At 47.5% G+C, this 26,810-nt stretch overlaps 1 protein-coding gene across 4 annotated transcripts in view; it reads right to left on the reverse strand.

Annotated features, from left to right (window-relative positions):
- LOC134207614 (uncharacterized) overlaps positions 1 to 26,810 on the reverse strand; it is a 531,539-nt gene that overhangs the window by 5,701 nt on the left and 499,028 nt on the right. For all 4 annotated transcript variants that reach the window (XM_062683333.1, XM_062683334.1, XM_062683335.1 and 1 more), the window contains 4 exons: positions 20,739 to 20,887; positions 20,220 to 20,439; positions 19,415 to 19,782; positions 19,134 to 19,302 (listed from right to left, as the gene is read on the reverse strand). In XM_062683333.1, the coding sequence (XP_062539317.1) occupies positions 19,134 to 19,302; positions 19,415 to 19,782; positions 20,220 to 20,439; positions 20,739 to 20,887 (906 nt within the window). The remainder of the gene's footprint in view (positions 1 to 19,133; positions 19,303 to 19,414; positions 19,783 to 20,219; positions 20,440 to 20,738; positions 20,888 to 26,810) is intronic.

A 26,810-nucleotide genomic window follows, 5' to 3' on the forward strand; every position in this document is an offset into this window, starting at 1 on the left:
CTCTAGATCGATTCCAGTTCGTGCTTGATGGTTTTCTTCAGAACTCATGAAACGTTGCATCTTATACAGAAGCGCAAGCGTCTTATGCAGAAATTTGTATTAGCTCACGGTCTCACTGGAATTGTGAGACCTCCAGCATTATTGATAAACTGTAAATTCGGGTAAACCTTTCGGAAAATTTAGTGTTTTAAAACATTTTTGAAACCCTTCCAAACATTCCTAGATGCTTTGTAGGCGTGCGTCTTACCGCTAGGCTAAGGAGGGCCCCTGGTCCTCACGTATATATACTTAACCAAACAAACATTGAGGACGGGTAAAGCGCTTATGAAGCCAAAAATCGCCTTCTTCAGCAAAACAAAACTAGCCATTTCGGCTCAAATTGTTTGTTGGGAATAGCTTAATATTCTATTCAACTCTCAGCGGTGTTCATAAACTTCTGAGATTAGCCGCGGAGTGCTAGTTCCTAACTTCTTTATCTATGTGATCGATTATTTGGTGTTTGCGAAAAGATCACAGTGACGTATGACAAATAGTTCATCACAATAAAAATTACGCAAGTTTGATTTTTTTTATCAAAAGATAGTTTTTATGGATTACCTTCCAAAGATTCATGATTCCAAGGTAGACGAATTTATCGACTACCTCGAAGGTATCCCCGTCTTTCGTAGCACTGCTTCCCAGGCGGGCCCTGTCGCGCTCGGTTCCGCCCACAAGCATGTACTTTGTCTTCGACGTATTCACCACCAGTCCAATTTTTGTTGCTTCACGTTTCAGTTGGGTGTACACACAGCTCTGCTACCTTTGCAAATGATAGGCCAATCGGCCGGTCATCGGCAAAACAAATAAAGTGACAGGATCTGTTGAAAATCGTACCCCGGCTGTTACTCCCGCATGACCTTCTAGCGCAATGTTGAACAACAGGCACGAAAATCCTTCACCTTGTCTTAGTTCCCAGCGCGATTCTAAAAAAAGACAGGAACACCGGTCTCGACCAAAGGTCGTACAGACTGAACACTCAACACCTAGCATGAGACAACGGACAGGACACATATAACATCCAGTGGACCAGTGGAGAATTTCTCGATAACGAAAATTTTCCTCTTTACCGGGGCTGGAATCAAACCCACGCTCCATAGCACGTACGTCTAGACGATTGACGTCGCTAATAGCACGACCACGGAGCCCACGAACTGGAGTATTCGCCCGAAATCTTCATACAGTTTTGCACACCATTCACTGTTGCCTTGATCAGTCTGGTATTCATTCATTTATTTAGTCTACATCTAAACAGATAACACTGAATCGACAATTTGACGCCACAATGCACGGTTCGAGGCCGCATCTCTCCATCCTCGGATACGCCCCACGCTCGCCAAGTCGTTTCGCACCTGGTCTGCCCATCTCGCTCGCTGCGCTCCACGCCGTCTCGTACCTGCCGGATCGGAAGCGAACACCATCTTTGCAGGGTTGCTGTCCGGCATTCTTGCAACATGTCCTGCCCATCGTACCCTTCCGGCTTTAGCTAGCTTCTGGATACTGGGTTCGCCGTAGGGCTGGGCGAGCTCGTGGTTCATTCTTCGCCGCCACACACCGTCGTCTTGCACACCGCCAAAGATGGTCCTAAACACCCGTCTCTCGAATACTCCGAGTGCTTGCAAGTCCTCCTCCTAGAGGACAACCGGTCTTATTAGCGTCTTGTACATGAGACATTTGGTGCGGTGGCCAATCTTTTTTGACCGCAGTTTCTTCTGGAGCCCGTAGTAGGCCCGACTTCCACAGATGATGCGCCTTCGTATTCCACGACTAACATTGTTATCAGCCGTTAGCAAGGATCCGAGGTAGACGAATTCCTCGATCACCTCGAATATTCCCGTCTATCGTAACACTGCTTCCCAGGCGGGCCCTGTCGCGCTCGGTTCCGCCCACAAGCATGTACTTTGTCTTTGACGCATTCACCACCAGTCCAACTTTTGTTGCTCCACGTTTCAGGCGGGTGTACAGTTCTGCCACCTTTGCAAATGTTCGGCCGACAATGTCCATGTCATCCGCGAAGCAAATAAATTGACTGGATCTGTTGAAAATCGTACCCCGGCTGTTACACCCGGCTCTCCGCATGACACCTTCTAGCGCAATGTTGAACAACAGGCACGAAAGTCCATCACCTTGTCTCAGTCCCCGTCACGATGCGAACGAACTGGAGTGTTCACTCGAAATCTTCACACAGTTTTGCACACCATCCACCGTTGCTTTGATCAGTCTAGTACGCTTCCCAGGAACATTATTCTCGTCCATAATTTCCCATAGCTCTACGCGGTCTATACTGCCGTATGCCGCCTTGAAATTAATAAACAGATGGTGCGTTGAGACCTGGTATTCACGGCATTTTTGAAGGATTTGCCGTACAGTAAAGATCTGGTCCGTTGTCGAGCGGCCGTCAACGAAGCCGGCTTGCTAACTTCCCACGAGCTCATTCACTAATGGTGACAGACTACGGAAGATGATCTGGGATATCACTTTGTACGCTGCATTAATGATGGTGATCGCTCGAAAGTTCTCACACTCCAGCTTGTCGCCTTTCTTGTAGATGGGGCATATAACCCCTTCCTTCCACTCCTCCGGTAGCTGTTCAGTTTCCCAGATTCTGACTATCAGTTTGTGCAGGCAAGTGGCTAGCTTTTCCGGGCCCATCTTGATGAGCTCAGTTCCGATACCATCCTTACCAGCTGCTTTATTGGTCTTTAGCTGTTGGATGGCATCCTTAACTTCCCTCAAGGTGGGGGCTGGTTGGCTTCCATCGTCCGCTGAACTGACGTAGTCATCTTCTCCGCTGCCTTGACTTTCACTGCCTGTACTCTCAGTGCCATTCAAATGTTCCTCGAAGTGCTGCTTCCAGCTATCGATCACCACACGTTCGTCCGTCAAGATGCTCCTATCCTTATCCCTGTACATTTCGACTCGCGGCACGAAGCCTTTGTGGGATGTGTTGAGCATCTGATAGAACTTGCGTGTTTCTTGAGAATGGCACAGTTGATCCATTTCCTCGCACTCCGCTTCTTCCAGGCGGCGTTTCTTCTCCTGAAAAAGCAGGTCTGCTGTCTCCGCTTCCGTCTATAACGTTCCACGTTCTGCCGGGTACCTTGCTGCAGTGCGACCGCCCGCGCTGCGTCCTTCTCCTCCAGAATCTGTCTGCACTCTTCGTCGAACCAATCGTTCCGTCGACTTCGACCCATATACCCGACGTTGTTCTCCGCTGCGTCGTTAATGGCTGCTTTGACTGTATTCCAGCAGTCCTCAAGAGGGGCCCCATCGAGCTCACCCTCTTCCGGCAACGCTGCCTCGAGATGCTGCGCGTATGCAGTGGCGACCGAACATTGTTGATGACGGATAGTTTTGGGCGCAGTTTAACCATCACCAGATAGTGGTCAGAGTCGATGTTAGCGCCACGATATGTCCTGACGTCGATAATGTCGGAGAAGTGCCGTCCATCAATCAGAACGTGGTCGATTTGTGATTCTGTCTGCAGTGGTGATCTCCAGGTGTACCGATACGGGAGGCTGTGTTGGAAGTAGGTGCTGCGAATGGCCATATTCTTGGAGGCGGCGAAATCAATTAGTCGTAGGCCGTTTTCGTTCGTCAGCCGGTGAGCGCTGAACTTTCCAATAGTCGGTCTAAACTCCTCCTCTAGGCCAACCTGAGCGTTCAAATCTCCTATGATGATTTTGACGTCGTGGCTTGGGCAGCTGTCGTACTCACGTTCCAGCTGCGCGTAGAATGCGTCCTTATCATCATCAGTGCTTCCGGAGTGTGGGCTATGGACGTTGATTATGCTAAAGTTGAAGAACCAGCCTTTAAACTTCAAACCTGCACATTTTTTCATTGATCGGCCACCACCCGATCACGCGCCTTTCCATATCACCCATCACTATGAAAGCTGTTCCCAGCTCGTGTGTGTTGCCGAAGCTCTGGTAGATGGTATGATTACCTCTAAACGTTCGCACCATTGATCCCTTCCAACAAACCTCCTGCAGCGCTACGATGCCGAATCCACGGTCCTTGAGCACATCGGTGAGTATGCGTGTGCTCCCGATGAAGTTGAGAGATTTGCAGTTCCACGAACCGAGTTTCCAATCGCTAGTTGAAAATGTACTATATTGAATAATATGGTAAGAATATGCTTCTGAATTTAAAAAAAATCTTGAATCTAAAGGTTCGTAAAGCTATATTTAAGAGAAAGGAAGGCCTTTCTTCGAAAAGCTCGGAAGCCTCCTTCCAAGAGGCTCGGAAGCCTCCTTCCAAGAGGCTCGGAAGCCTCCTTCAAGAGGCTCGGAAGCCTCCTTCCAAGAGGCTCGGAAGCCTCCTTCCAAGAGGCTCGGAAGCCTCCTTCCAAGAGGCTCGGAAGCCTCCTTCCAAGAGGCTCGGAAGCCTCCTTCCAAGAGGCTCGGAAGCCTCCTTCCAAGAGGCTCGGAAGCCTCCTTCCAAGAGGCTCAGAAGCCTCCTTCCAAGAGGCTCAGAAGCCTCCTTCCAAGAGGCTCAGAAGCCTCCTTCCAAGAGGCTCGGAAGCCTCCTTCCAAGAGGCTCGGAAGCTTCCTTCCAAGAGGCTCGGAAGCCTCCTTCCAAGAGGCTCGGAAGCCTCCTTCCAAGAGGCTCGGAAGCCTCCTTCTAAGAGGCTCAGAAGCCTCCTTCCAAGAGGCTCGGAAGCCTCCTTCCAAGAGGCTCGGAAGCCTCCTTCCAAGAGGCTCGGAAGCCTCCTTCCAAGAGGCTCGGAAGCCTCCTTCCAAGAGGCTCGGAAGCCTCCTTCCAAGAGGCTCAGAAGCCTCCTTCCAAGAGGCTCAGAAGCCTCCTTCCAAGAGGCTCAGAAGCCTCCTTCCAAGAGGCTCGGAAGCCTCCTTCCAAGAGGCTCGGAAGCCTCCTTCCAAGAGGCTCGGAAGCCTCCTTCCAAGAGGCTCGGAAGCCTCCTTCCAAGAGGCCTCGGAAGCCTCCTTTCAAGAAGTTCGGAAGCCTCCTTCCAAGAGGCTCGGAAGCCTCCTTCCAAGAGGCTCGGAACCCCCCTTCCAAGGGGCTCGGAAGCCTCCTTCCAAGAGGCTCGGAACCCCCCTTCCAAAGGCCCCGAAGCCTCCTTCCAAGAGGCTCGGAAGCCTCCTTCCAAGAGGCTCGGAAGCCTCCTTTCAAGAGGCTCGGAAGCCTCCTTTCAAGAGGCTCGGAAGCCTCCTTCCAAGAGGCTCAGAAGCCTCCTTCCAAGAGGCTCGGAAGCCTCCTTCCAAGAGGCTCGGAAGCCTCCTTCCAAGAGGCTCGGAAGCCTCCTTCCAAGAGGCTCGGAAGCCTCCTTCCAAGAGGCTCGGAAGCCTCCTTCCAAGAGGCTCGGAAGCCTCCTTCCAAGAGGCTCGGAAGCCTCCTTCCAAGAGGCCTCGGAAGCCTCCTTTCAAGAGGCTCAGGCCTCCTTCCAAGAGGCTCAGGAAGCCTCCTTCCAAGAGGCTCAGAAGCCTCCTTCCAAGAGGCTCAGGAAGCCTCCTTCCAAGAGGCTCAGAAGCCTCCTTCCAAGAGGCTCGGAAGCCTCCTTCCAAGAGGCTCAGAAGCCTCCTTCCAAGAGGCTCGGAAGCCTCCTTCCAAGAGGCCTGGAAGCCTCCTTCCAAGAGGCTCAAAGCCTCCTTCCAAGAGGCTCAGAAGCCTCCTTCCAAGAGGCTCAGGAAGCCTCCTTCCAAGAGGCTCGGAAGCCTCCCTCCAAGAGGCTCGGAAGCCTCCTTCCAAGAGGCTCGGAAGCCTCCTTCCAAGAGGCTCAGAAGCCTCCTTCCAAGAGGCTCGGAAGCCTCCTTCCAAGAGGCTCAGAAGCCTCCTTCCAAGAGGCTCAGAAGCCTCCTTCCAAGAGGCTCAGAAGCCTCCTTCCAAGAGGCTCGGAAGCCTCCTTCCAAGAGGCTCAGAAGCCTCCTTCCAAGAGGCTCAGGCCTCCTTCCAAGAGGCTCAGAAGCCTCCTCCAAGAGGCCTGGAAGCCTCCTTCCAAGAGGCTCAGAAGCCTCCTTCCAAGAGGCTCAGAAGCCTCCTTCCAAGAGGCCTGGAAGCCCTCCAAGAGGCCCGGAAGCCTCCTTCCAAGAGGCTCGGAAGCCTCCTCCAAGAGGCTCGGAAGCCTCCTTCCAAGAGGCTCGGAAGCCTCCTTCAAGAGGCCTGGAAGCCTCCTTCCAAGAGGCCTGGAAGCCTCCTTCCAAGAGGCTCGGAAGCCTCCTTCCAAGAGGCTCCGGAAGCCTCCTTCCAAGAGGCTCAGGAAGCCTCCTCCAAGAGGCTCTGGAAGCCTCCTTCCAAGAGGCTCAGAAGCCTCCTTCCAAGAGGCCTGGAAGCCTCCTTCCAAGAGGCTCGGAAGCCTCCTTCCAAGAGGCCTGGAAGCCTCCTTCCAAGAGGCCTGGAAGCCTCCTCCAAGAGGCTCAGGAAGCCTCCTTCCAAGAGGCTCAGAAGCCTCCTTCCAAGAGGCTCGGAAGCCTCCTTCCAAGAGGCCTCAGAAGCCTCCTTCCAAGAGGCTCAGAAGCCTCCTTCCAAGAGGCTCCGGAAGCCTCCTTCCAAGAGGCTGGAAGCCTCCTTCCAAGAGGCTCGGAAGCCTCCTCCAAGAGGCTCGGAAGCCTCCTTCCAAGAGGCTCAGAAGCCTCCTTCCAAGAGGCTCGGAAGCCTCCTTCCAAGAGGCTCAGAAGCCTCCTTCCAAGAGGCTCGGAAGCCTCCTTCCAAGAGGCTCAGAAGCCTCCTTCCAAGAGGCTCAGGAAGCCTCCTTCCAAGAGGCTCGGAAGCCTCCTTCCAAGAGGCTCGGAAGCCTCCTCCAAGAGGCTCGGAAGCCTCCTCCAAGAGGCCTCGGAAGCCTCCTTCCAAGAGGCTCAGAAGCCTCCTTCCAAGAGGCTCGGAAGCCTCCTTCCAAGAGGCTCGGAAGCCTCCTTCCAAGAGGCTCAGAAGCCTCCTTCCAAGAGGCCTGGAAGCCTCCTTCCAAGAGGCCTGGAAGCCTCCTTCCAAGAGGCTCGGAAGCCTCCTTCCAAGAGGCTCAGAAGCCTCCTTCCAAGAGGCCTCGGAAGCCTCCTTCCAAGAGGCTCAGAAGCCTCCTTCCAAGAGGCCTCGGAAGCCTCCTTCCAAGAGGCCTGGAAGCCTCCTTCCAAGAGGCCTCGGAAGCCTCCTTCCAAGAGGCTGGAAGCCTCCTTCCAAGAGGCTCAGAAGCCTCCTTCCAAGAGGCTCGGAAGCCTCCTTCCAAGAGGCTCAGAAGCCTCCTTCCAAGAGGCTCGGAAGCCTCCTCCAAGAGGCCTGGAAGCCTCCTTCCAAGAGGCTCAGAAGCCTCCTTCCAAGAGGCTCGGAAGCCTCCTTCCAAGAGGCCTGGAAGCCTCCTCCAAGAGGCTCGGAAGCCTCCTTCCAAGAGGCCTGGAAGCCTCCTTCCAAGAGGCTCAGAAGCCTGCTTCCAAGAGGCTTGGATGCCTCCCTCCAAGCGGCCTGGAAGCCTCCTTCCAAGAGCCCTGGAAGCCTCCTTCCAAGAGGCTCGGAAGCCTCCTTCCAAGAGGCTCGGAAGCCTCCTTCCAAGAGGCTCGGAAGCCTCCTTCCAAGAGGCTCGGAAGCCTCCTTCCAAGAGGCTCGGAAGCCTCCTTCCAAGAGGCTCGGAAGCCTCCTTCCAAGAGGCTCGGAAGCCCCCTTCCAAGAGGCTCGGAAGCCCCCTTCCAAGAGGCTCGGAAGCCTCCTTCCAAGAGGCTCGGAAGCCTCCTTCCAAGAGGCTCGGAAGCCTCCTTCCAAGAGGCTCGGAAGCCTCCTTCCAAGAGGCTCGGAAGCCTCCTTCCAAGAGGCTCGGAAGCCTCCTTCCAAGAGGCTCGGAAGCCTCCTTTCAGGTCCGCTTTCCATATATCTTATTATGAGGGGGTACCTCAATGAGCGCAAAAGTTCGAAGGGGTACCTCTCAAGGAAAAGGTTGAGAACCGCTGCCCTAGGGTATTAATTATTTAAAAAAATAGTTATCAGAGGCGGTAAGACGCGCGGCTACAAAGCAAGACCGGGTTCGATTCCCGGTGCCGGTCTAGGAAATTTTCGGATTGGAAATTGTCTCGACTTCCCTGGGCATAAAAGTATCATCGTGTTAGCCTCATGATATACGAATGCAAAAATGGTAACCTGGCTTAGAAACCTCGCAGTTAATAACTGTGGAAGTGCTTAATGAACACTAAGCTGTGAGGCGGCTCTGTCCCAGTGTGGGGATGTAATGCCAATAAGAAGAAGAAGAAGAAGAAGAAGTTATCAGAGGCATCTGGTTATACGGGAAAATCTTAAGTCATAAGCTAGGATAGGATGTGACAACTCAATTGAGACTGCCTTGTTGTTTTTTAGTCGGTTGCTCTGACGAGGTGGTGGCCAGTGCATCCAAATTAATTTGGTACAAAATCTTCCAAATACCATGTAGCAAAACTTGATGTTTTTCTTTCTGCTCCATCCATTATTTATGTAAGAGAAGTAAACGACTAACAGAAAAAAGTTTTCGCTAATGAAAATATGACTTTGAAATCGAAAATGACAGAAATATCAATTATAATGCTTGAAATAAACACTTTTAAACCTTTACAACCCTTGAGATAAGTTTATATGGCGTTTGCAGTTCAATATAAATTTATTTTGTCCCAAAAACCTGAAACTCAAACATTTACGTGTTTTGTATAATATCAAATTTACAAACCAGCAACACGGCCAAACTAACAACATGCTGCCCTAAGAAAAACGCGCCGCCTCCAATCGAAGTAATCGATTGTCATTTTCAACCAATCAGCAACCGGTACGATTGTGACAGAAAATCGGTACGATTTTTAATGACTACTTGGCACATCCTATCCTAGGTCATATGCTCCAGGGAATTCTTGGATGACTTTTTGAATCAAAAAGGGCACACACCATTGCTAAAAGAGAAAACTGTTCTTTTGCTACGCTTGTAGATTTTAAAACCCATACTTCAGGAAATTCTTGGATGACGTGGAACAAAATAGTCATTGAAGGCGTATACAGGCGTACGAATTAAAAAGAGCATGAACCAATACAAAAGAAACCTCTAATTGCTCGTGTACACTGTACATCATCCAAGGTCTGTATTCCAGTAATTCTTGGAGCACCTGGAAAGGAACAGCTATTTAAGACGTATTTAATTTGGTTTATTAGATCAAATAGGATATGAACAATTTTTAAAAACAAATAACAGCCCTTTGGTTACGCTGCGGATCTCAAGACCTATAACCCACGAAGCTCTTGGATAACCTAGGACGAAACAGTTATTGAATGCATATTCATTTAGATTCAATGGATTGAAAAAGGCATGAACAATTTTCAAATAGAAAGAATAACCATTTGATTCCTCGTGAAGAAGTCCTGTTCTCTGGAGAATTTTTGGATGACCTGGAAGGGAACAGCTGTTGAAGGCGTATCCACTTTGGTTTAATAGATCAAATAGGACATGCGTCATTTTTAAAATGACATAACAGTATCCTTTGATTGTGCGTGAAAACGTCAAGGCCTATTCTCTATGGAATTCTTGGATGTCCTGAAACTGTTATTTAAGACGTATCCAATTTGGTTTTTTGGATGAAATAGGGCTGTGTCTGTAGGCCTCAAGGCATACACTGTAACGTTTTCACTTGGTGGACCACAAATTAGGGACAACAAAATATCCAACGACACGAATCTAGATTGATTCCGTTGCCAAAAGTTTTGCTTTAGCGCCAATCAGGCCGAAACCTGATGCAAAACCTCACTTTCTCTAATGGTTGCCCGGTTTTAGCTCTGCGGCTAGTCGTGGAATCGCACAGCAATTAATAGGAAATCAATCAAAATTCAAAAACAAATAACACAATCTCACTCATTTTAAAACTATTTACTAAAAAAATACCAATCAAATCCATTTTGATACAGTTTTACTAAGTCTTCAAAAAACGGCCGTATCGGGAATTTTGACTTACCCTAAAGTTCTTCTTAGCTTACTCACGCGCAATTACAAAAAAAATAGCATCATTACTGAAGTGTGCACACTCATTACTCTTCGGCCAAAGCCACACCAATTCCCACGTAGCTGCTGGGTCACTGGTTGGGAACGCCTGTTGGTTGGAGGCAGCACGAAGCTCCGACAAACCGACCACCGTTGTTGGTGCTGTTGCAAAAAGGAGCGATCACTCAATGATAACAACTATTATCAATTCACTGCTTACGTCGGTTGTACTGATAATCACAAACACTAATTACAACTAATTACTGTGTTGTAACAATGAAATTTGTTGGACTTATTCACATGCAGAGCTGAGACGAGACCTGCAAAGAGGAAAAATGTAACTTCAGCTGCTGCCAGTCAACTGCTGTCACGAACTGTCAGGTGCAACCAGCAGCTTTTTGAGTGAAAGTATTGGTATCCCAAATAAAATATTCCACATCATTTTTGTTTTACCAAGACTTTTTTACTTTAACGAGTATTCCAAACCTTCCGTTAAGCTTGTTAATAATCAGTAATAAACCTGTGTTTTGTTCCCGGTATAAAAATCCTTATGAAAATGAATTAACTATTTCGTGAATTGGATACACTTTTATTGTGCTCAGAAGGGTCCACCTGGGGCTTAGGTGAAACAGTCAAGTAAACAGTTGAAACTCGATGGTCAACTGTGATGAAAAGAAGAACAAGTGTCAAAACAAGAGAAAAGAAGCAGCGTCTTTGCAGGTCTCGTCTCAGATGCAGAGGAGACCTATCAAAAGACAGGAGGGAAAATTAACTCTTTCTGAAAATTATTCTAATTGCATTCAGAAATGCCTTTTGATTACTCGGCGCAATGATAATTGCGATTGGTTTACCACAGAACCACTGGAGCTGCCAAAGCCACTGTGATGACAACCCGCGCACCTTTGAACAAAGGCCAGGACAGATACGGTCCAGCCGGACCGGCAGTCGAGAATCGATTGGAATAACGCTTGAAATTCGCTGGTAGTGGTTGGGATAGGATTGGGAATCTCTCTGCTTTTGGTTTTTGATTTTACTGTCCAACGAATATAGCGATACTGATGCTTTTGCACGCAGTAAGTAGTAAAATTCGTCTTTATTTGATCATTTTCTGTTCTACAATTATTATTTTTCTACATGTACAGTGCTCGGCCGGCTTGGCCCTCCAACTTCAATTTTAAATTTTTATGTTTACATTGTTATTTAAGTGTTAATATGATATATCATGATGGCCTTTAGGAGGCGCTGGTGTGTTTTTTAAAATTTGATAACCTAACTACTATGTACACTAATATTTACAATAAAAATTTGATAACCTAGATTGGAACTAGCGCTCTAATTGGAGCCTGATCCGAATGCAAGCAACGGACCCTAAACTTTTCTTTACACTCACCAAAGCGTTCATGTAAGGTTTTTATTCCGGCCAGACGGTGGACCTCGGATGTTCTTGTCCTGGGAGGGTATTGAGGATCATCCTCAGGAATTTGTTTTGGACCCGTTGAAGTTTGAGGTGGTGGGTTTTAGCGCAGCTCTCCCAGACCGGCATGCCATATTCGATCACAGGGAGGATGATTTGCTTGTAGACAGCAAGCTTATTTTTCAGGGACAATGACGACCGGCGGTTGATCAAAGGGTACAGTAGTTTCAACAAGACGTTACACTTTGTCACCGTTTTGTCAACCTGTTGCCTGAAAATAAGCTTGCTGTCGAGGGTCAAGCCAAGGTAGCCGGCCTCATTGGCCCATTCCACGGTCGTGCCATTGAGGATGATTTTACAGTCCCCAGGCGGAACAAGTTTAGGGATTTGGAGTGGGGAAAATGATGACCTGGGTCTTCGCCGCGTTGATACAGATCTTCCAGCTGGTGAGGTACTCTGTCAGGGCATCCAGGCCTCGTTGGAGTTTTGCCACTAGCGCTCTGATCACTCTACCGTTGTAGACGATGGATGTGTCATCTGCGAACAGAGACAGAATGCCGCCTTCTGGAGGTTCTGGCATGTCGGAGGTGAACAGATTGAAAAGCAGGACCCGAGGATACTGCCCTGGGGGCGCCTGCGACGATGTTGTGCGCATTGGAACTCGCTCCGCTGATTGAGACCCGGAATGTCCTTGTCGACAGGTAATTGTTGATGATTTTATCCAGGTAGCTGGAAAGATTGTAGCGTTGTAGTTTGCACACCAGGCCATCATGCCATACATTGTCGAATGCCTTCTCGACATCGAGTAAGGCCATGGCGGATGTTTTAGAGACATACTTGTTCCGTCTGAAGACGTTGATAACTCGAGTCAGTTGGTGTACGGTTGACCCACCGCGTCGGAAACCAAACTGTTCCTCGAGCAAGATGTCGAGATTTTCGGCAGACTCAAGTAACCGCTGATGAATAGCTTTTTCGAATAGTTTGGATAACTCTGAGGGAAAGCTGATAGGACGATAACTTTTGGGGAAAGAAGGATCCTTCCCAGGCTTCCGGATGGGGATGACTTTCGCTGACTTCCAGGACGATGGGAAGTAGCTAAGCCGGAGACACTGATTAAAGATCAGCGAGAGGTGCTCAAAGAACGGAGCACTCATGTGTTTGAGCTCGAGATTCAGGATGCTGTCGAAGCCTGGGGCCTTCATGTTCTTCGACGATTTGATATAGGCCGTCAATTCGTCAGCTGAGATCTCCAACTCCTCCGAGAAGTCGTTGGGAATCAAATGGATGTTGTTAGCATGCTCGTTGACGGCTGCTTCGTGTGGACTGACGATGTTCTGCCCAAGATTGTGTGAGCTGACGAAGTGACGACCTATTTCAGCGACCTTCTCTGCAGGAGTTATCAAGCGATCCTTAGAGCCATTATTGTCTAGTGGGATCAAAGGTGGAATGGGCCGAGGCTTGGATTTTAGAATTTTGGTCATTTTCCAGAACGGCTTAGCATAATCTGGGAGAGTGCGGATCTTATTCGAGAAGTCGTTATTTTTGAGGTCCAATTTTTGTGATTCGATTGCAGCGTGCCTTAAGCTCAGGCAGTCCAGTACGCTGAAACTGCCTGCGAGTGACATTCCGCAATCGAATCAAATCTTTGGTGAGTGTATCGATGTTTAAGGAGTTGCTTACCTGCCGAGCCGTCGGTACGTGTTGCTCTCGGGCCGCCGTGATCGCCTCCTCGATAGCGCACAGCTGGCGGTCGATACTTTCCGGCGTCTCCGGACGCACCTCGTAGTCGACGGTGTTATCGACGCACTGCTGGAAACGCTGCCAGTTCACTCGGTGGTAGTTCCGCCGTAACTGCTGGTGCCGATTGGCCGAGGAGCCCAGTTCAGCCACCACCGGATAGTGATCCGAACTGAGCTCCTGGTATACAACCGGCTGCGAGACGTGGTCACTCAGGTTTGTTACGTAGAGGTCGAGCGTTGCGTGGGCACCGGACCGACTCAGCCGAGTGGGGGAATCCGGGCTCAGGATCGTGTAGTGGCCTTCCTCCATGTCGTTGCTCCAGATGGTGCCGTTTCGATTGCCGCGACTGTTGCCCCAGGCTTGATGTTTGGCATTCAAGTCGCCGGCAATGATATACTGGCCTTGCCTCCGCGTCAGCTTGACGATGTCCCTCCGAAGGGCAGCCGGCTTTGGCTTGCGTTGGACAGTACGCCGCGATGAGCGCGATTGTGCCGACCGAAGTGGTGATTTCGACACCGATGGCCTCGATGACACTGAGCTGGAAGCTTGGAAGCAGACGACAGTTGATGTTGTAGCGAAGAGCGATGGCCACACCACCTCCCTGGTTGGCCGGTCGAGTCGCACGATGCGGAAGTCCGGGATGTTGATGTTCACCTCCGGTTTTAGGTGCGTTTCGGTGATGAACGCCACGTCTATTTCCTTCTCCTCAAGGAAATCCTTCAGCTCGATTGTTTTGCTCTTTAGCGAGCAAGCGTTCCAGTTGACCAGGCCCACCCTAGCAGCCATTTTCAATGATGAACATGCCAAGTGTGAAGACCTGGTCGAATCGGGTTTTGCAGCCGTGCAGTCGAGTGGCGAGCTGCGCGAAGATCGGCATCAGTTGCTCCGGAGTGTACAGCGGGGCAGATTCTTCCGGTGGGACGGCTTCGTTCTCCGACTGCCGACGGAACCCAGGAGGAGGAAGCGGGGCCATTCGCTGGTGGATGGTGCCGACGATGCTGGAGCTTGGACCGATGCAGCTGCCGCTGCCAGTCGCTTGTGCGGCTGTAGCGGTGAGTATTGGAATCACACGACGGGGAGCCGGGATAGCTGGAAAGTTCACCTCGTTGATTACAGGAACACGGTTCTTCTTCGGCATGGTCCTGGTGGAAGCCTTCTTCCGGATTTCCAGGAACTCGGCTCGCTTTGGGCAGCCCTTTGTGGTGGCCCGATGTTTGTCGCCACAGTTGGCGCACTTGGGATCGGCCACCTCCATTTTGTCGCACTCGTCAGTCGGATGGGGTTCGCCACACTTGTTGCAGCGCGGCTTCATGCGGCAGTTCCTGGTGCCGTGCCCGAAATTGAAGCAGTTGGTGCATTGCGTGACATCGCGGTGCACTGGCCGATATCGCTCCCAGTCAACGACGGTGTAATTTATAACGCCAACCAGCTTCAGGTCCTTCCAGGTAGTGGAGCCGTGCTCCAGATGGATCAGGTAAAGCTGGTCGCGATATTTCCTCGCCTTGTCGTGACGAGCAATCTTGTGGACGGCTACTGGCTTCAGTCCGCAACTTTCAAGCTCTGCTTGGAGCTCTTCCTCCTTCATGTCGTGAAGTCCTCGCAGCAAAGCCTTGAGCGGCTTCGTGCCGGGATGGTCATGAGTGTAGTACTCATACTTGTGGACCTCGAGGAACTCCACGACGGATTGATGATGGTCCCTGTTGGCCGGCATCACTTTCACGCCCTCGCTGCAGAGCCGAAAAGTACATTTCAGCCCCTTAGCGATCAGCTGGCGAATTTTGGGCGTAAATCCGGCGGATCGCCCTTCACAAACACGGGCGGGCACTTCTCCTTCCGCTCCGGTTGCACCTGCGGCAGCTGCGATTGCTGCTTCTTCCTCTTTTTCGGCGGATTGCCGGCGTCATCAAGCGGCAACGGCGAGAACACGTTGCTCTGCAAAAGCTGCTTGGAGGGGTTACCCGCGCCTCCAAGAGCAGTGCGCTTAGGCACTTTTCCAGCGACCGAATCGGCCACCGAGTCTCCCATGACGGGTCCGGGAGAAAATAACGCCAACGCGACAAGCGAAAACGTAAACAGCGAAAGAACGAGAAAAAACACTTCGAAAAAATGCGCGAGCAAAAAAACACGTCCGTACGTGTTGCTGTCTCGAACTGGAATCGTTCGTGACGCGCGCACGCGAAACACGGGGCTTTATATACACAGGGAAAACGAACACGCTTTTGCTCGTGTTGGGTCCCTACTTTTATACTTTTGCGCGGGGACCAGAATGATTTGTACCTAGCATATACCATATATACCATACCTACCATATATACCTACTTTATACTACACGCTTTTGCACGTGTTGGGTCCCTACTTTTATACTTTTGCGCGGGGACCAGAATGATTTGTACCTAGCAAACAAATCTGATTGGCTACAATTTAATTTTGCCGGTGATGTTACTGATTCGCTGTTGATGACGATATAATTTTGAATCTTGATTGGATGGATTTATTCGAGCTACTATTGGCTCGTTACAATACTCCAGAAAATTTTTGGATGAACTGGAAAGGAACAGCTTTTGCATGCGTATCCAATTTGGTTGCCGTCAAACGGGACTACCGTCAAACGGGGTGACTTGCAACAGCGGGGTGACTTGCAACACTTGGGTTTGCCACAAGTTTTTGTTTTTTTTTCAAAAAAATTATGCCCAAACATCGACCTTGTCGTCACGCATCCCTAGGTTACATTGTATTTGTTGTGCCTAGTTGGTATTTAGGTGAAAATATTACTCACTGTTGTTTTTTTGTATTATTTTGTGAAACATTTTCGTTAATTGAAAGTCGAACGTCGTAAATCGTAAGTTCGTGTAGCAAATTGAAAATAATTGCACCAAAATCGATCCCCTATCCAGTTACAGTACCTAATAAGGTATGTAATTCCGCAAAAACTATAAAATAATAAAATTGTTTGTTTTCGAAATATCAACTTTTTCGAAATTTGTCCCCCTGCGGGGTGACTTGCAACAGCTGATAGTTTTATTTGTCAAAAACTGCTGATTCAGTTTTTAAACATTTTCTTTTCAAACTAGCATTGATTTTATGTTACAGAATTCCTTTACTAGCCGCGAAACTACAAAAACCTGAAGGAAGTTGCATGATTTCTAATTTTTCAAACAAAACTTTGATGAAGGCGGCGGTAGAAGTTAAAAAACAAATTGTTTATCTGGGAAGCCGCTTGGCGGTACGATTTGTCCCCAACAACAATTTTACATTATCTTAATAAAAAAAAAACAGTGTTGAATCCCCAAGAAGATCCAACACTTCTGGATGGTTTGCTGCTATGCCTTATGCGGATATGCCTTTTCAAAATAATGATCTTAACATAATTGTAGTAAATTGGATGATGGGGAATGAAAGGAAAACCGTTTTAAAATCAACTATCTAACAACTATCTGGTGGTGCACATCATTATTAAGCCGACATAGAGCACTTTCAAACCGATGACTTAAAAATATCAATCGATACGTTGAAATCGTAAAAAAGGCGGAATGAGGGGAGGGGGGATCCCTCAAGTAAGGCCCCTGCATTGGCAGTGATGAAGAATGACCCAGGATGAAAAATCACTATGATTAAGTTGTTCTAAAACATGTTATGATTGAATTCGATGATGTGTTGCAAGTCACCCCGCAGTAGGGGTGGCTTGCTACACCCATCGGTTTGATATTATTTTCATATTTTTATTATTGTTGTATATTTGATTATATGTATGTCTAATCACTAATATTAGGACCCATTAAAAGTATCATGTACTGGTAGAATGAATAAATCCTTTTAATTCAGAATTATTGGGAGAGAAACTTGAGAAGTGTTGCAAGTCACCCCGTTTGACGGTATTTAGAAAAAAAAAGATAACAGTTCTTTGTTTGCGCGTATAGACCTTAAGACTCCTGGAGTGTGGATTCTTAGATTACTTTAAATGAAACTGAACAAAGATGAAAAACTGTTGCTTGATTTTTGACTAATATGCTTCTGAAAGCGTGATATATGTAGTTGTAAAATTAAATCCAAGCGTTAGTCATCTTTAGGCCTCACGGCTCAAACAACTGGACGATCCTGATACTGGAGTGAATTTGAAAGACCCTAAAATCGAAATTTATAAACGATACATCTGCAAACTTTTTCTACACTCAAAATTAAAAATAGTGCCCCCTCTCTACCCGTTTCGGCGCAAAAAGATGTTTTTCAGTACCATGTTGTAGATAATTCTTTGGAAGGCACCACGGACAGATTTGATTCATGGTGGCGAACGATTGTATTTAAAAGTTCTCGATGACGGTTGACCGTGAGATACTTTGGAGATTATTCTTCAACTTTAACATGAACCTCAAAACCAGGTATTATGATCAGCAAAAAAAAATACAAGAAAAGTAGAATATTGAAAAGCATTCTGTCCAATGACATTTAATAATAGACTCCAAGGGTGGTCTATTTATCGTTATTTTGCAAGTACTAAACAATATTCCAAAAGTCCCAAGGAAAAAAATATTTATTCTATAAGATGTGGATAATTTCAGCAAATTAGAAATGTTGTTCGTGTTAATATCGCCAACGATCACTGTTGATATTATTGGTCCATATTTCTCACGAACTAATTCATAATTGAGGGGGTTAGAAGCAGAGGGGTGTAAGCGACATTTTGGTCAAAATTGAGTTGACTACAGCAAAAAATACTTTGGTTCTCGAGCTTTGCGGCAATATGTTGATATACTTTGTACGATGTTTCCAAAAATTTGGAAATGCACAGAAAATTAGTAATTTTTTGAACTTCCAACAACCTTTTGAACAAACAATATTGAAAAACTTTGCACCCATTTTTCTCAAAACCAACTTTTTGTCACTTACACTTCTTTGCATTTGACCACCTTAATTTTATCAGCGTATTTTTAAAGAGTAAACATAATCAACGCTATTTAGTTGCTAACACAAACGAAAACCCAAACGCCATTCTCCGCAAACAGTTGAGCAGCATTCATACAAATCGCCCAAGTCCGATTCGTCACTTGATGCGTTTAACATAAAACGATATTGGATTGGTGCTACAAAGAATTCTACGCCAGATTTTCCATGTAAAAATCCAGAAAGAAGAACAAAACTCAAATCAGTTAGTCCCGCTGATTAAACTTCTTTTTTAGCTAGATCTATGTCTTTTATTGAACGTGCGTGGTATGTTCTTTCTATAGCTTGTATTGAAATAAATAAAGACTTTTGTTATTAGTTTTATTTTCCACGACTCTATTTTTTTCAGCGGGACAAATTGATTAGAGCTCAAATTTTTTTATGGAATATTACTTGAAATATTATGCGTAGAAGTTCTGATGAACAACGAATGCATCTACCCTTAAAACGAATAACTTAATTACAATCTATTTAAAATTCATCAACAATTTACTCCATTCTACTGTTGTAGCTTGTATTACATCTACTCTTCTACTGAAACAAATTCAAAAGTTGTTAATTTTCCTACGGGAAATGATTATTACCTTTGCTGTAAGGCGGGTTAGTCCTATGATAATGTGCCAATCATTATTATACAAAAAGTAAGAAAAACCTTCCACTTACTGGGTTAGCCTTAATCTCCCTGAACCAAAACGGAAGCAACCGACACTCGGGTAAGGTGACGCTGTAAGCCAAAGCGGTTTTTGTGTCTTGATGCGATGGGGTGATGGTGTGTTAGGCAGTCTATGAAGTGACCTTCTACATGTTCTGATGTCAAGAAATTTCAACAAATTTGGTGGTGTGCCACTGTACAACTAGTTAAAGCATTGCAACATCCCGGATGAATGTGTAAATCATAAGTAAAACATCTATGCGGTTAACTCAAAACTGCAAGGGATAAGCTTGATCGAAAGGTGAATGATTTTTTTTTGGTTTCCTCTAAGTGTATCACAGCGCAAACACCGATAGCTCATCGAGAAAGACAGACGTATCCACGAGGGGGATCTTGCTAAGGAAGAAATCGAATAGACTGCTAATCACCTTGATCGTGACCGAGGACCGGTACACCTGGGGAGCGTCCGCGTTCTGGATCAGATCCATCAGGCTGCGGTCGTCGCCCTCGGTTCCGGTGATGATCGATTCTTCATCTTCCGCTCCTCCCGTTCGATCTTCGAACCCTCGCAGGCAGCGGGTACACATTTGGCCTTGCCTAAAATCGACGATGGAAAATGGTAAGATTCTTAGTTAGAGCAACGGGCTCACCGACGGACACTGAGGACGAAAACACATAACACATGGACACGAACACAGACCCCACTAACCTGACTTCCTCCAGGATCGATAGCTCCTCGTGCACGGACTTCATCTCCTCCGTGGTGTTGATTTGCACTATCTTGCTCTGGAGGATTTGGTTCTCCTGTGCGATGGCTGCCAGCTGTTCCTCGAGTTCGGCTACCCGATTCTGCTCGGCGATGAAACACTTGCGAGTTTTTTCCAGTTCCTGCATTATCCGGATCAGTTCTTCGTTCTCTTCCGCGAGGTTCAGGTCCGACATGTTCTGCTGCAGGTGGGATCGGCTGTGCGAGAAACTGATCGCCAGGTGGCTCCCGTCGGTGACGTCCGTCGAGTGCGACTGGTCCCGGAAGGCGAAGGAGAAGTTCTCCGGCCGGGAAGTGTCGATCTCGGTGATCTGCGGAAATGTAAGAATTCAGTAGTCTATATTGTTTCTAGTCATTTAAATGGTGGTTTTCAATCAAAGCTATTTAATCTAGTTTTATGCATTCATTGTAAAGGGGCAAATTACCAATTACCCAAGAGGGTAAAAGGCCTTGAAAAGATCGATTCCTCGAATTTGTCACTCTTAAATTATGTTACCGCCCTCAGCCAACATGTTATAGTGATTCACTTCGCTGATACTTCGGATGAAATTTTTTCCTTAAGACTTCCTTCCTTATTGACGAGTTTCTTTTAAAATTCGAAAAAAATAATTTTCAACTAGATCTTGACAAAGGTTACCGATAAATTGCTAAAGCTCATCCATATCCCAGTAGAAAATTTCTATTTATTAATTTTGACTCATTTGAAGTTTCACGAGGAATTCTGTTGAGGGAATCTTGAAACTCTCACCTCATCCTCCTCAGGGCCGCTGATCTCTCCATCAGCCAGATCGGATCCAACGGGCCGCAACAGAACACCGTCCTTTCCATTCCGTCGGCCGGCGCTGCAGCTGTCGTTCTGCAATCGTTCGTTCTTCTTCCGCTCCGCTTCCAGCTGCCTCCGTACGTCGTCCAGTGTTTTGCCGAGTTCTTCGACCTTGGATTCCAGGGTTTCAATGTTGCGACACAGGCTGTAATTTTAGAAGAGAATCTTTGTTTGCATTTCTTTTGTATTCAGGGGGCACGCTTACACGCCCCCAATTTATTTACAGAACGCTTCGTCGTAGTTTCGAAAATAGGTCACGCTTGTTTTGCCAAATTCGAAGCCGACGTCGCGACGTTAATGGGCGAATGGTTAGTGCTTACGCACGAAAGATCTGTTGTTATTGTTTGGACGATGGCTGAACCAAAAATAGACCACATGCGCACGTGATTTGATTTCGAATGAAATCGTAAACAACGGCGGGAAAAGAAAGAGTCCCATACTTACGTTTTGACATGCTTCTTTTCGGCTTGGTTATCTAAAGCTAACTTGTACTTGTCCCGCTCGAGGTCCTGTATGCTGACTTCCAGCTGTTCGTAGATTTTCATCCGCGAGTCGTTGACCTCCCGCAGGGCGCCATTCTGTTTCGTCAGGTACTGCAATGAGAAAATATGACAAAGAAAATTATATTAGTGAATTTTTTTTGGTTTGGACTTTTGATGTGGCGTGCCTAAGACTTGCGATCGCCAAAAGATTAAACAACCAGCACTAAAACGACCTGCGTTCATGAAGCTGATTGATCTGGGATCAAAGCAGCAATGATTGATCTACGGAAATTACCGTAAATTTACGGAATTGAATGCTTCGTACGGATCTACGGAGTTTTTGTTTACAATCAATGGATATTTGTTTAAAACGCGCACTTTTAATTGGAGTATCTGTGAACTGTGTATATTTCAGTGATCAACATTTTATGGCCCTCCTTAGCCGTGCGGTATCTGTGGAAGTGCTTAATAAACACTAATTTGCGAGGCGGCTCTGTCCCAATGGGGGATGTAATGCCAATAAGAAGAAGAAGATATATCTTCTCAGCATGGTCTTGCTTTGTAGCCGTGCATCTTACCGCACGACTAAGGAGGGTCCTTTGGATTCATCTAATGCGCGAAAATGGGTGAGTCCATTCAGAAAACTATTTTATTGGGCAAAAGATAAAAAAACTCTTTCGCAGCCTGTCTACTAAAAACCCGAGTCAAAGTGATTTTCCAAGCAAGTTTATTGCGTTCATTAGTTGAAGAAGGAAATGAAGCGAATTTGATGTTACTGAAATATGCTTAATACACTTTTTTTTTAAATAAGCAGTGGTAGATATCTCTACAAAACGATGTACTATAGCTGAATTATTGATTAATTTGCGTTATAAGCCAACGTTACTTCCAAGGGTATCATTACCATTACTCTATTGATTTCCATTTTGCCAGTATATTCGAATCGTAGTAATCTTATTCCAATAGAGTAACTGTACCAGTTTTGGCCATGTTCCTAATTTGGCCAGTTTTTCTCATAACTCCAAAAATAATTCGATTTTCGAGGGTTTTATTAACTCTAAAAGGAGATACATCCCTTATCTATCTTCGCTGTTGAAACTGTTGCCGGCGGGTAACATTTGTTATTTTTTTTTTTCTTAATTCGAGCGTTAAGATTTAGAGTTACATTGTGCGTAGGAAAGATTTGCAAACAGTGATTTCAAATCTTGCGATGGGCGGCTGAAACGCAAGCCGCAGAATGGGCTACATCGCCCAGTGAGCAATGCTATAGATCAGCGGTTCTCAACCTTTTTCTTGAGCGGTACCCCTTCGAACTTTTGCATCAATTGAGGTACCCCCTATGATTTTTTTGCTGTAAATGAAAATAATCGTAGCTCTTAAATTATATGAAACTTTCCAATTAAAATTTAGTTCTTACACCGAGGGACTGACTGTAGGGACTATTTTGACTATTGAAGGCTTCCGAACATATTGAAAGAAGGCTTCCGAGAGTCTTGAAAGTGGGATTCCGCGTCTCTTCTGAGAGAACCTTCCAAGCCTCTTGAAGATACGCTTCCGAGTCTCTTGAAAGGTGGCTTTCAAGCCACTTAAAAAGAGGCGTCCGAGCATCTTGAAAGGAAGCGTCTGAGCTGCTTAAAAGTATGTTTCCAAGCCTCTTAAAAAGAATTCCGAGCCCCATGAAGAGAGGGTTCCGAGCCTCTCAAAAGGAGGCTTCTAAACCCCATCAAGGGAGGCTTCAGAGCGTCTAGAAAGGAGGCTTCCGAGCCTTTTGAAAGGAGGCTTCCGAGCCTCTTGAAAGAAGGATTCTTCTGAGCCTCTTGAAAGGAGGCTTCCGAGCCTCTTGAAAGAAGGATTCTTCTGAGCCTCTTGAAAGGAGGCTTCCGAGCCTCTTGGAAGGAGGCTTCCGACCCTCTTGAAAGGAGACTTACGAGCCTCTTGAAAGGAGGCTTCCGAGCCTCTTGGAAGGAGGCTTCCGAGCCTCTTGGAAGGAGGCTTCCGAGCCTCTTGGAAGGAGGCTTCCGAGCCTCTTGAAAGGAGACTCTGAGCCTCTTGAAAGGAGGCTTCTGAGGCCTCTTGAAAGGAGGCCTGAGCCTCTTGAAAGGAGGCTTCTGAGCCTCTTGAAAGGAGGCTGAGGCCTCTTGAAAGGAGGCTTCGAGGCCTCTTGAAAGGAGGCTGAGCCTCTTGAAAGGAGGCTTTCGAGCCTCTTGAAAGGAGGCTTGAGGCCTCTTGAAAGGAGGCTTCCAGGCCTCTTGAAAGGAGGCTGAGCCTCTTGAAAGGAGGCTGAGCCTCTTGAAGGAGGCTTTCAGGCCTCTTGAAGGAGGCTTTCGAGGCCTCTTGAAGGAGGCTTCCAGGCCTCTTGAAAGGAGGCTTCTGAGCCTCTTGAAAGGAGGCTCTGAGGCCCTCTTGAAAGGAGGCTTCTGAGCCTCTTGAAAGGAGGCTTCTGAGCCTCTTGAAAGGAGGCTTGAGGCCTCTTGAAAGGAGGCTCTGAGCCTCTTGAAAGGAGGCTTCCTGAGCCTCTTGAAAGGAGGCTTCTGAGCCTCTTGAAAGGAGGCCTGAGCCTCTTGAAAGGAGGCTTCCTGAGCCTCTTGAAGGAGGCTTCTGAGGCCTCTTGAAAGGAGGCTTCTGAGCCTCTTGAAAGGAGGCTTCGAGCCTCTTGAAAGGAGGCTTCGAGCCTCTTGAAAGGAGGCTGAGGCCTCTTGAAAGGAGCCTGGAGCCTCTTGAAAGGAGGCTTCCGAGGCCTCTTGAAAGGGAGGCTTCTGAGCCTCTTGAAAGGAGGCTTCTGAGCCTCTTGAAAGGAGGCTTGAGCCTCTTGAAAGGAGGCTTCTGAGCCTCTTGAAAGGGGGCTTGAGGCCTCTTGAAAGGAGGCTTTGAGCCTCTTGAAAGGAGGCTTCTGAGCCTCTTGAAAGGAGGCTGGAGGCCTCTTGAAAACAGGCTTCCTGAGCCTCTTGAAACAGGCTTCTGAGCCTCTTGAAAGGAGGCTTTGAGGCCTCTTGAAAGGAGGCTTCTGAGCCTCTTGAAAGGAGGCTTCTGAGCCTCTTGAAAGGAGGCTTGAGCCTCTTGAAAGGGAGGCTGTCGAGCCTCTTGAAAGGAGGCTTTGAGCCTCTTGAAAGGAGACTTCTGAGGCCTCTTGAAAGGAGGCTTTCTGAGCCTCTTGAAAACAGGCTTCTGAGGCTCTTGAAAACAGGCTTCTGAGCCTCTTGAAAACAGGCTTCTGAGCCTCTTGAAAGGAGGCTCTGAGCCTCTTGAAAGGAGGCTTCTGAGCCTCTTGAAAGGAGCTGAAGGAGGCTTGAGGCCTCTTGAAAACAGGCTTCCAGGCCTTTTGAAAACAGGCTTCTGAGCCTCTTGAAAGGAGGCTTCTGAGGCCCTCTTGAAAGGAGGCATCTGAGCCTCTTGAAAGGAGGCTTCTGAGCCTCTTGAAAGGAGGCTTCTGAGCCTCTTGAAAGGAGGCTTCTGAGCCTCTTGAAAGGAGGCTTCTGAGCCTCTTGAAAGGAGGCTTCTGAGCCTCTTGAAAGGAGGCTTCTGAGCCTCTTGAAAGGAGGCTTCTGAGCCTCTTGAAAGGAGGCTTCTGAGCCTCTTGAAAGGAGGCTTCTGAGCCTCTTGAAAGGAGGCCTGAGCCTCTTGAAAGGAGGCTCTGAGCCTCTTGAAAGGAGGCTCTGAGCCTCTTGAAAGGAGGCTTCCTGAGCCTCTTGAAAGGAGGCTTCTGAGCCTCTTGAAAGGAGGCTTCTGGAGCCTCTTGAAAGGAGGCTTCCTGAGCCTCTTGAAAGGAGGCTTCTGAGCCTCTTGAAAGGAGGCTTCTGAGCCTCTTGAAAGGAGGCTCTGAGCCTCTTGAAAGGAGGCTTCTGAGCCTCTTGAAAGGAGGCTTCTGAGCCTCTTGAAAGGAGGCCTGAGCCTCTTGAAAGGAGGCTTCTGAGCCTCTTGAAAGGAGGCTTCTGAGCCTCTTGAAAGGAGGCTTCTGAGCCTCTTGAAAGGAGGCTTCTGAGCATCTTGAAAGGAGGCCTGAGCCTCTTGAAAGGAGGCTTCTGAGCCTCTTGAAAGGAGGCTTCTGAGCCTCTTGAAAGGAGGCTTCTGAGCATCTTGAAAGGAGGCTTCTGAGCCTCTTGAAAGGAGGCTTCTGAGCCTCTTGAAAGGAGGCTTCTGAGCCTCTTGAAAGGAGGCTTCTGAGCCTCTTGAAAGGAGGCTTCTGAGCCTCTTGAAAGGAGGCTTCTGAGCCTCTTGAAAGGAGGCTTCTGAGCCTCTTGAAAGGAGGCTCTGAGCCTCTTGAAAGGAGGCTCTGAGGCCTCTTGAAAGGAGGCTTCTGAGCCTCTTGAAAGGAGGCTTCTGAGCCTCTTGAAAGGAGGCTCTGAGCCTCTTGAAAGGAGGCTGGGCCTCTTGAAGGGCTGGGCCTCTTGAAAGGAGGCTTCTGAGCCTCTTGAAAGGAGGCTTCTGAGCCTCTTGAAAGGAGGCCTGAGCCTCTTGAAAGGAGGCTTCTGAGCCTCTTGAAAGGAGGCCTTCCTGAGCCTCTTGAAAGGAGGCTTCTGAGCCTCTTGAAAGGAGGCTTCTGAGCCTCTTGAAAGGAGGCTTCCTGAGCCTCTTGAAAGGAGGCTTCTGAGCATCTTGAAAGGAGGCTTCTGAGCATCTTGAAAGGAGGCTTCCTGAGCATCTTGAAAGGAGGCTCTGAGCCTCTTGAAAGGAGGCTTCTGAGCCTCTTGAAAGGAGGCTTCTGAGCCTCTTGAAAGGAGGCTTCTGAGCCTCTTGAAAGGAGGCCTGAGCCTCTTGAAAGGAGGCTTCTGAGCCTCTTGAAAGGAGGCTCTGAGCCTCTTGAAAGGAGGCTTCCGAGCCTCTTGAAAGGAGGCTTCCGAGCCTCTTGAAAGGAGGCTGCCGAGCTTTTTAAATGACCCCGAGTAACACACTTGTCATACACGAGTTTCTGTAAGTCATATACGACCAAATCGAGTCACATATGTGCTGTGGCAACCAAAGCAGTAAGATTTGAGCTACTAGGTAGACTTCCGGGCTTTAAAAAAAGGCTTCCAAACCATTTAGAAGGAGGCTCACGAGCCTTTTGGACGAAAGGATGCTTCCAAACCACTGAGCCTAATGAAAGAAGGCTTTCGATCCACTTAAAATGAGACTTGAGTATCTTGAAAGGATGGTACTGTGGCTTTCGAGAGTACGGTTCCAAAGCTCTTGAAAGAAGAATTCCGAGCCTCTTAAAGGGAGCCTTCCGAGCCTTTTGAAAAAAAAAATTCCGAGCTTTTTGAAAGAAGAATAGAAAAAGGAAGGTTTCAAGAAGGAAGCTTAAAAGAAGACTTCCGGGTCTCTAGAAATGAGGCTTCCAAGCCTCTTGAAAATAGGCTTCCAAGCGTTTTAAAATGAGGCTTTCGAGCCTGTTAAAAATACCTTCCGAGCCCCTTGAAAAGATCCAAGGCTTTTAAAAGAAGCAAGAAAGTTTATAGAAAAAACTTGGCTTCCGGGCCTCTTAAAAGAAAGTTTTCGAACCTCTTAAAATGAGGCTTCCGGGTCACTTAGGCCAATTCTCTTGCAACGAGAATCTGAGCTTTTCGGGAAAAAGTCTTTATGTCTCTCAAATGAAGGCTTTTGAATCTGTAGACTCTAGATTTTAGTTAAGAATCATATTCCTAACATATTTTTCAACATTATGTTTTGACCTGGTAGATTGTGTTGAAATAATTTTGAAGTGCAATCGCCAACCCTCATAATCGAGACAACTTTTATGTTATAGTGGAACGGATACACGATGGTTGTCGTGTTGTCGAAATGATCTGTTTATATTTGTTTATGTTCTGAATAAATTGTATAATCGTTCGTGTACAGTCCAACTGAGTGGTTGATACTTTTCTTCTGTCCGTAAAATCCGGTTCACTTTCTCGGTCCGCTGTTTGTTGTTTTTTCACTGTTGCTGCTCCCAACAGGTTATGGGCCCAGGTATGGACGATAAAGTGAACATCGCCGCGTTCGACGGGTCCGACTTCCACAACTGGAGTTTCCGGATGGAAACCATTCTCGACACATATGATCTGCTGGATTGCCTCCG

Source organism: Armigeres subalbatus, chromosome 1 (genome assembly GCF_024139115.2).
Source record: "Armigeres subalbatus isolate Guangzhou_Male chromosome 1, GZ_Asu_2, whole genome shotgun sequence".
Lineage (NCBI taxonomy): Eukaryota > Metazoa > Arthropoda > Insecta > Diptera > Culicidae > Armigeres > Armigeres subalbatus.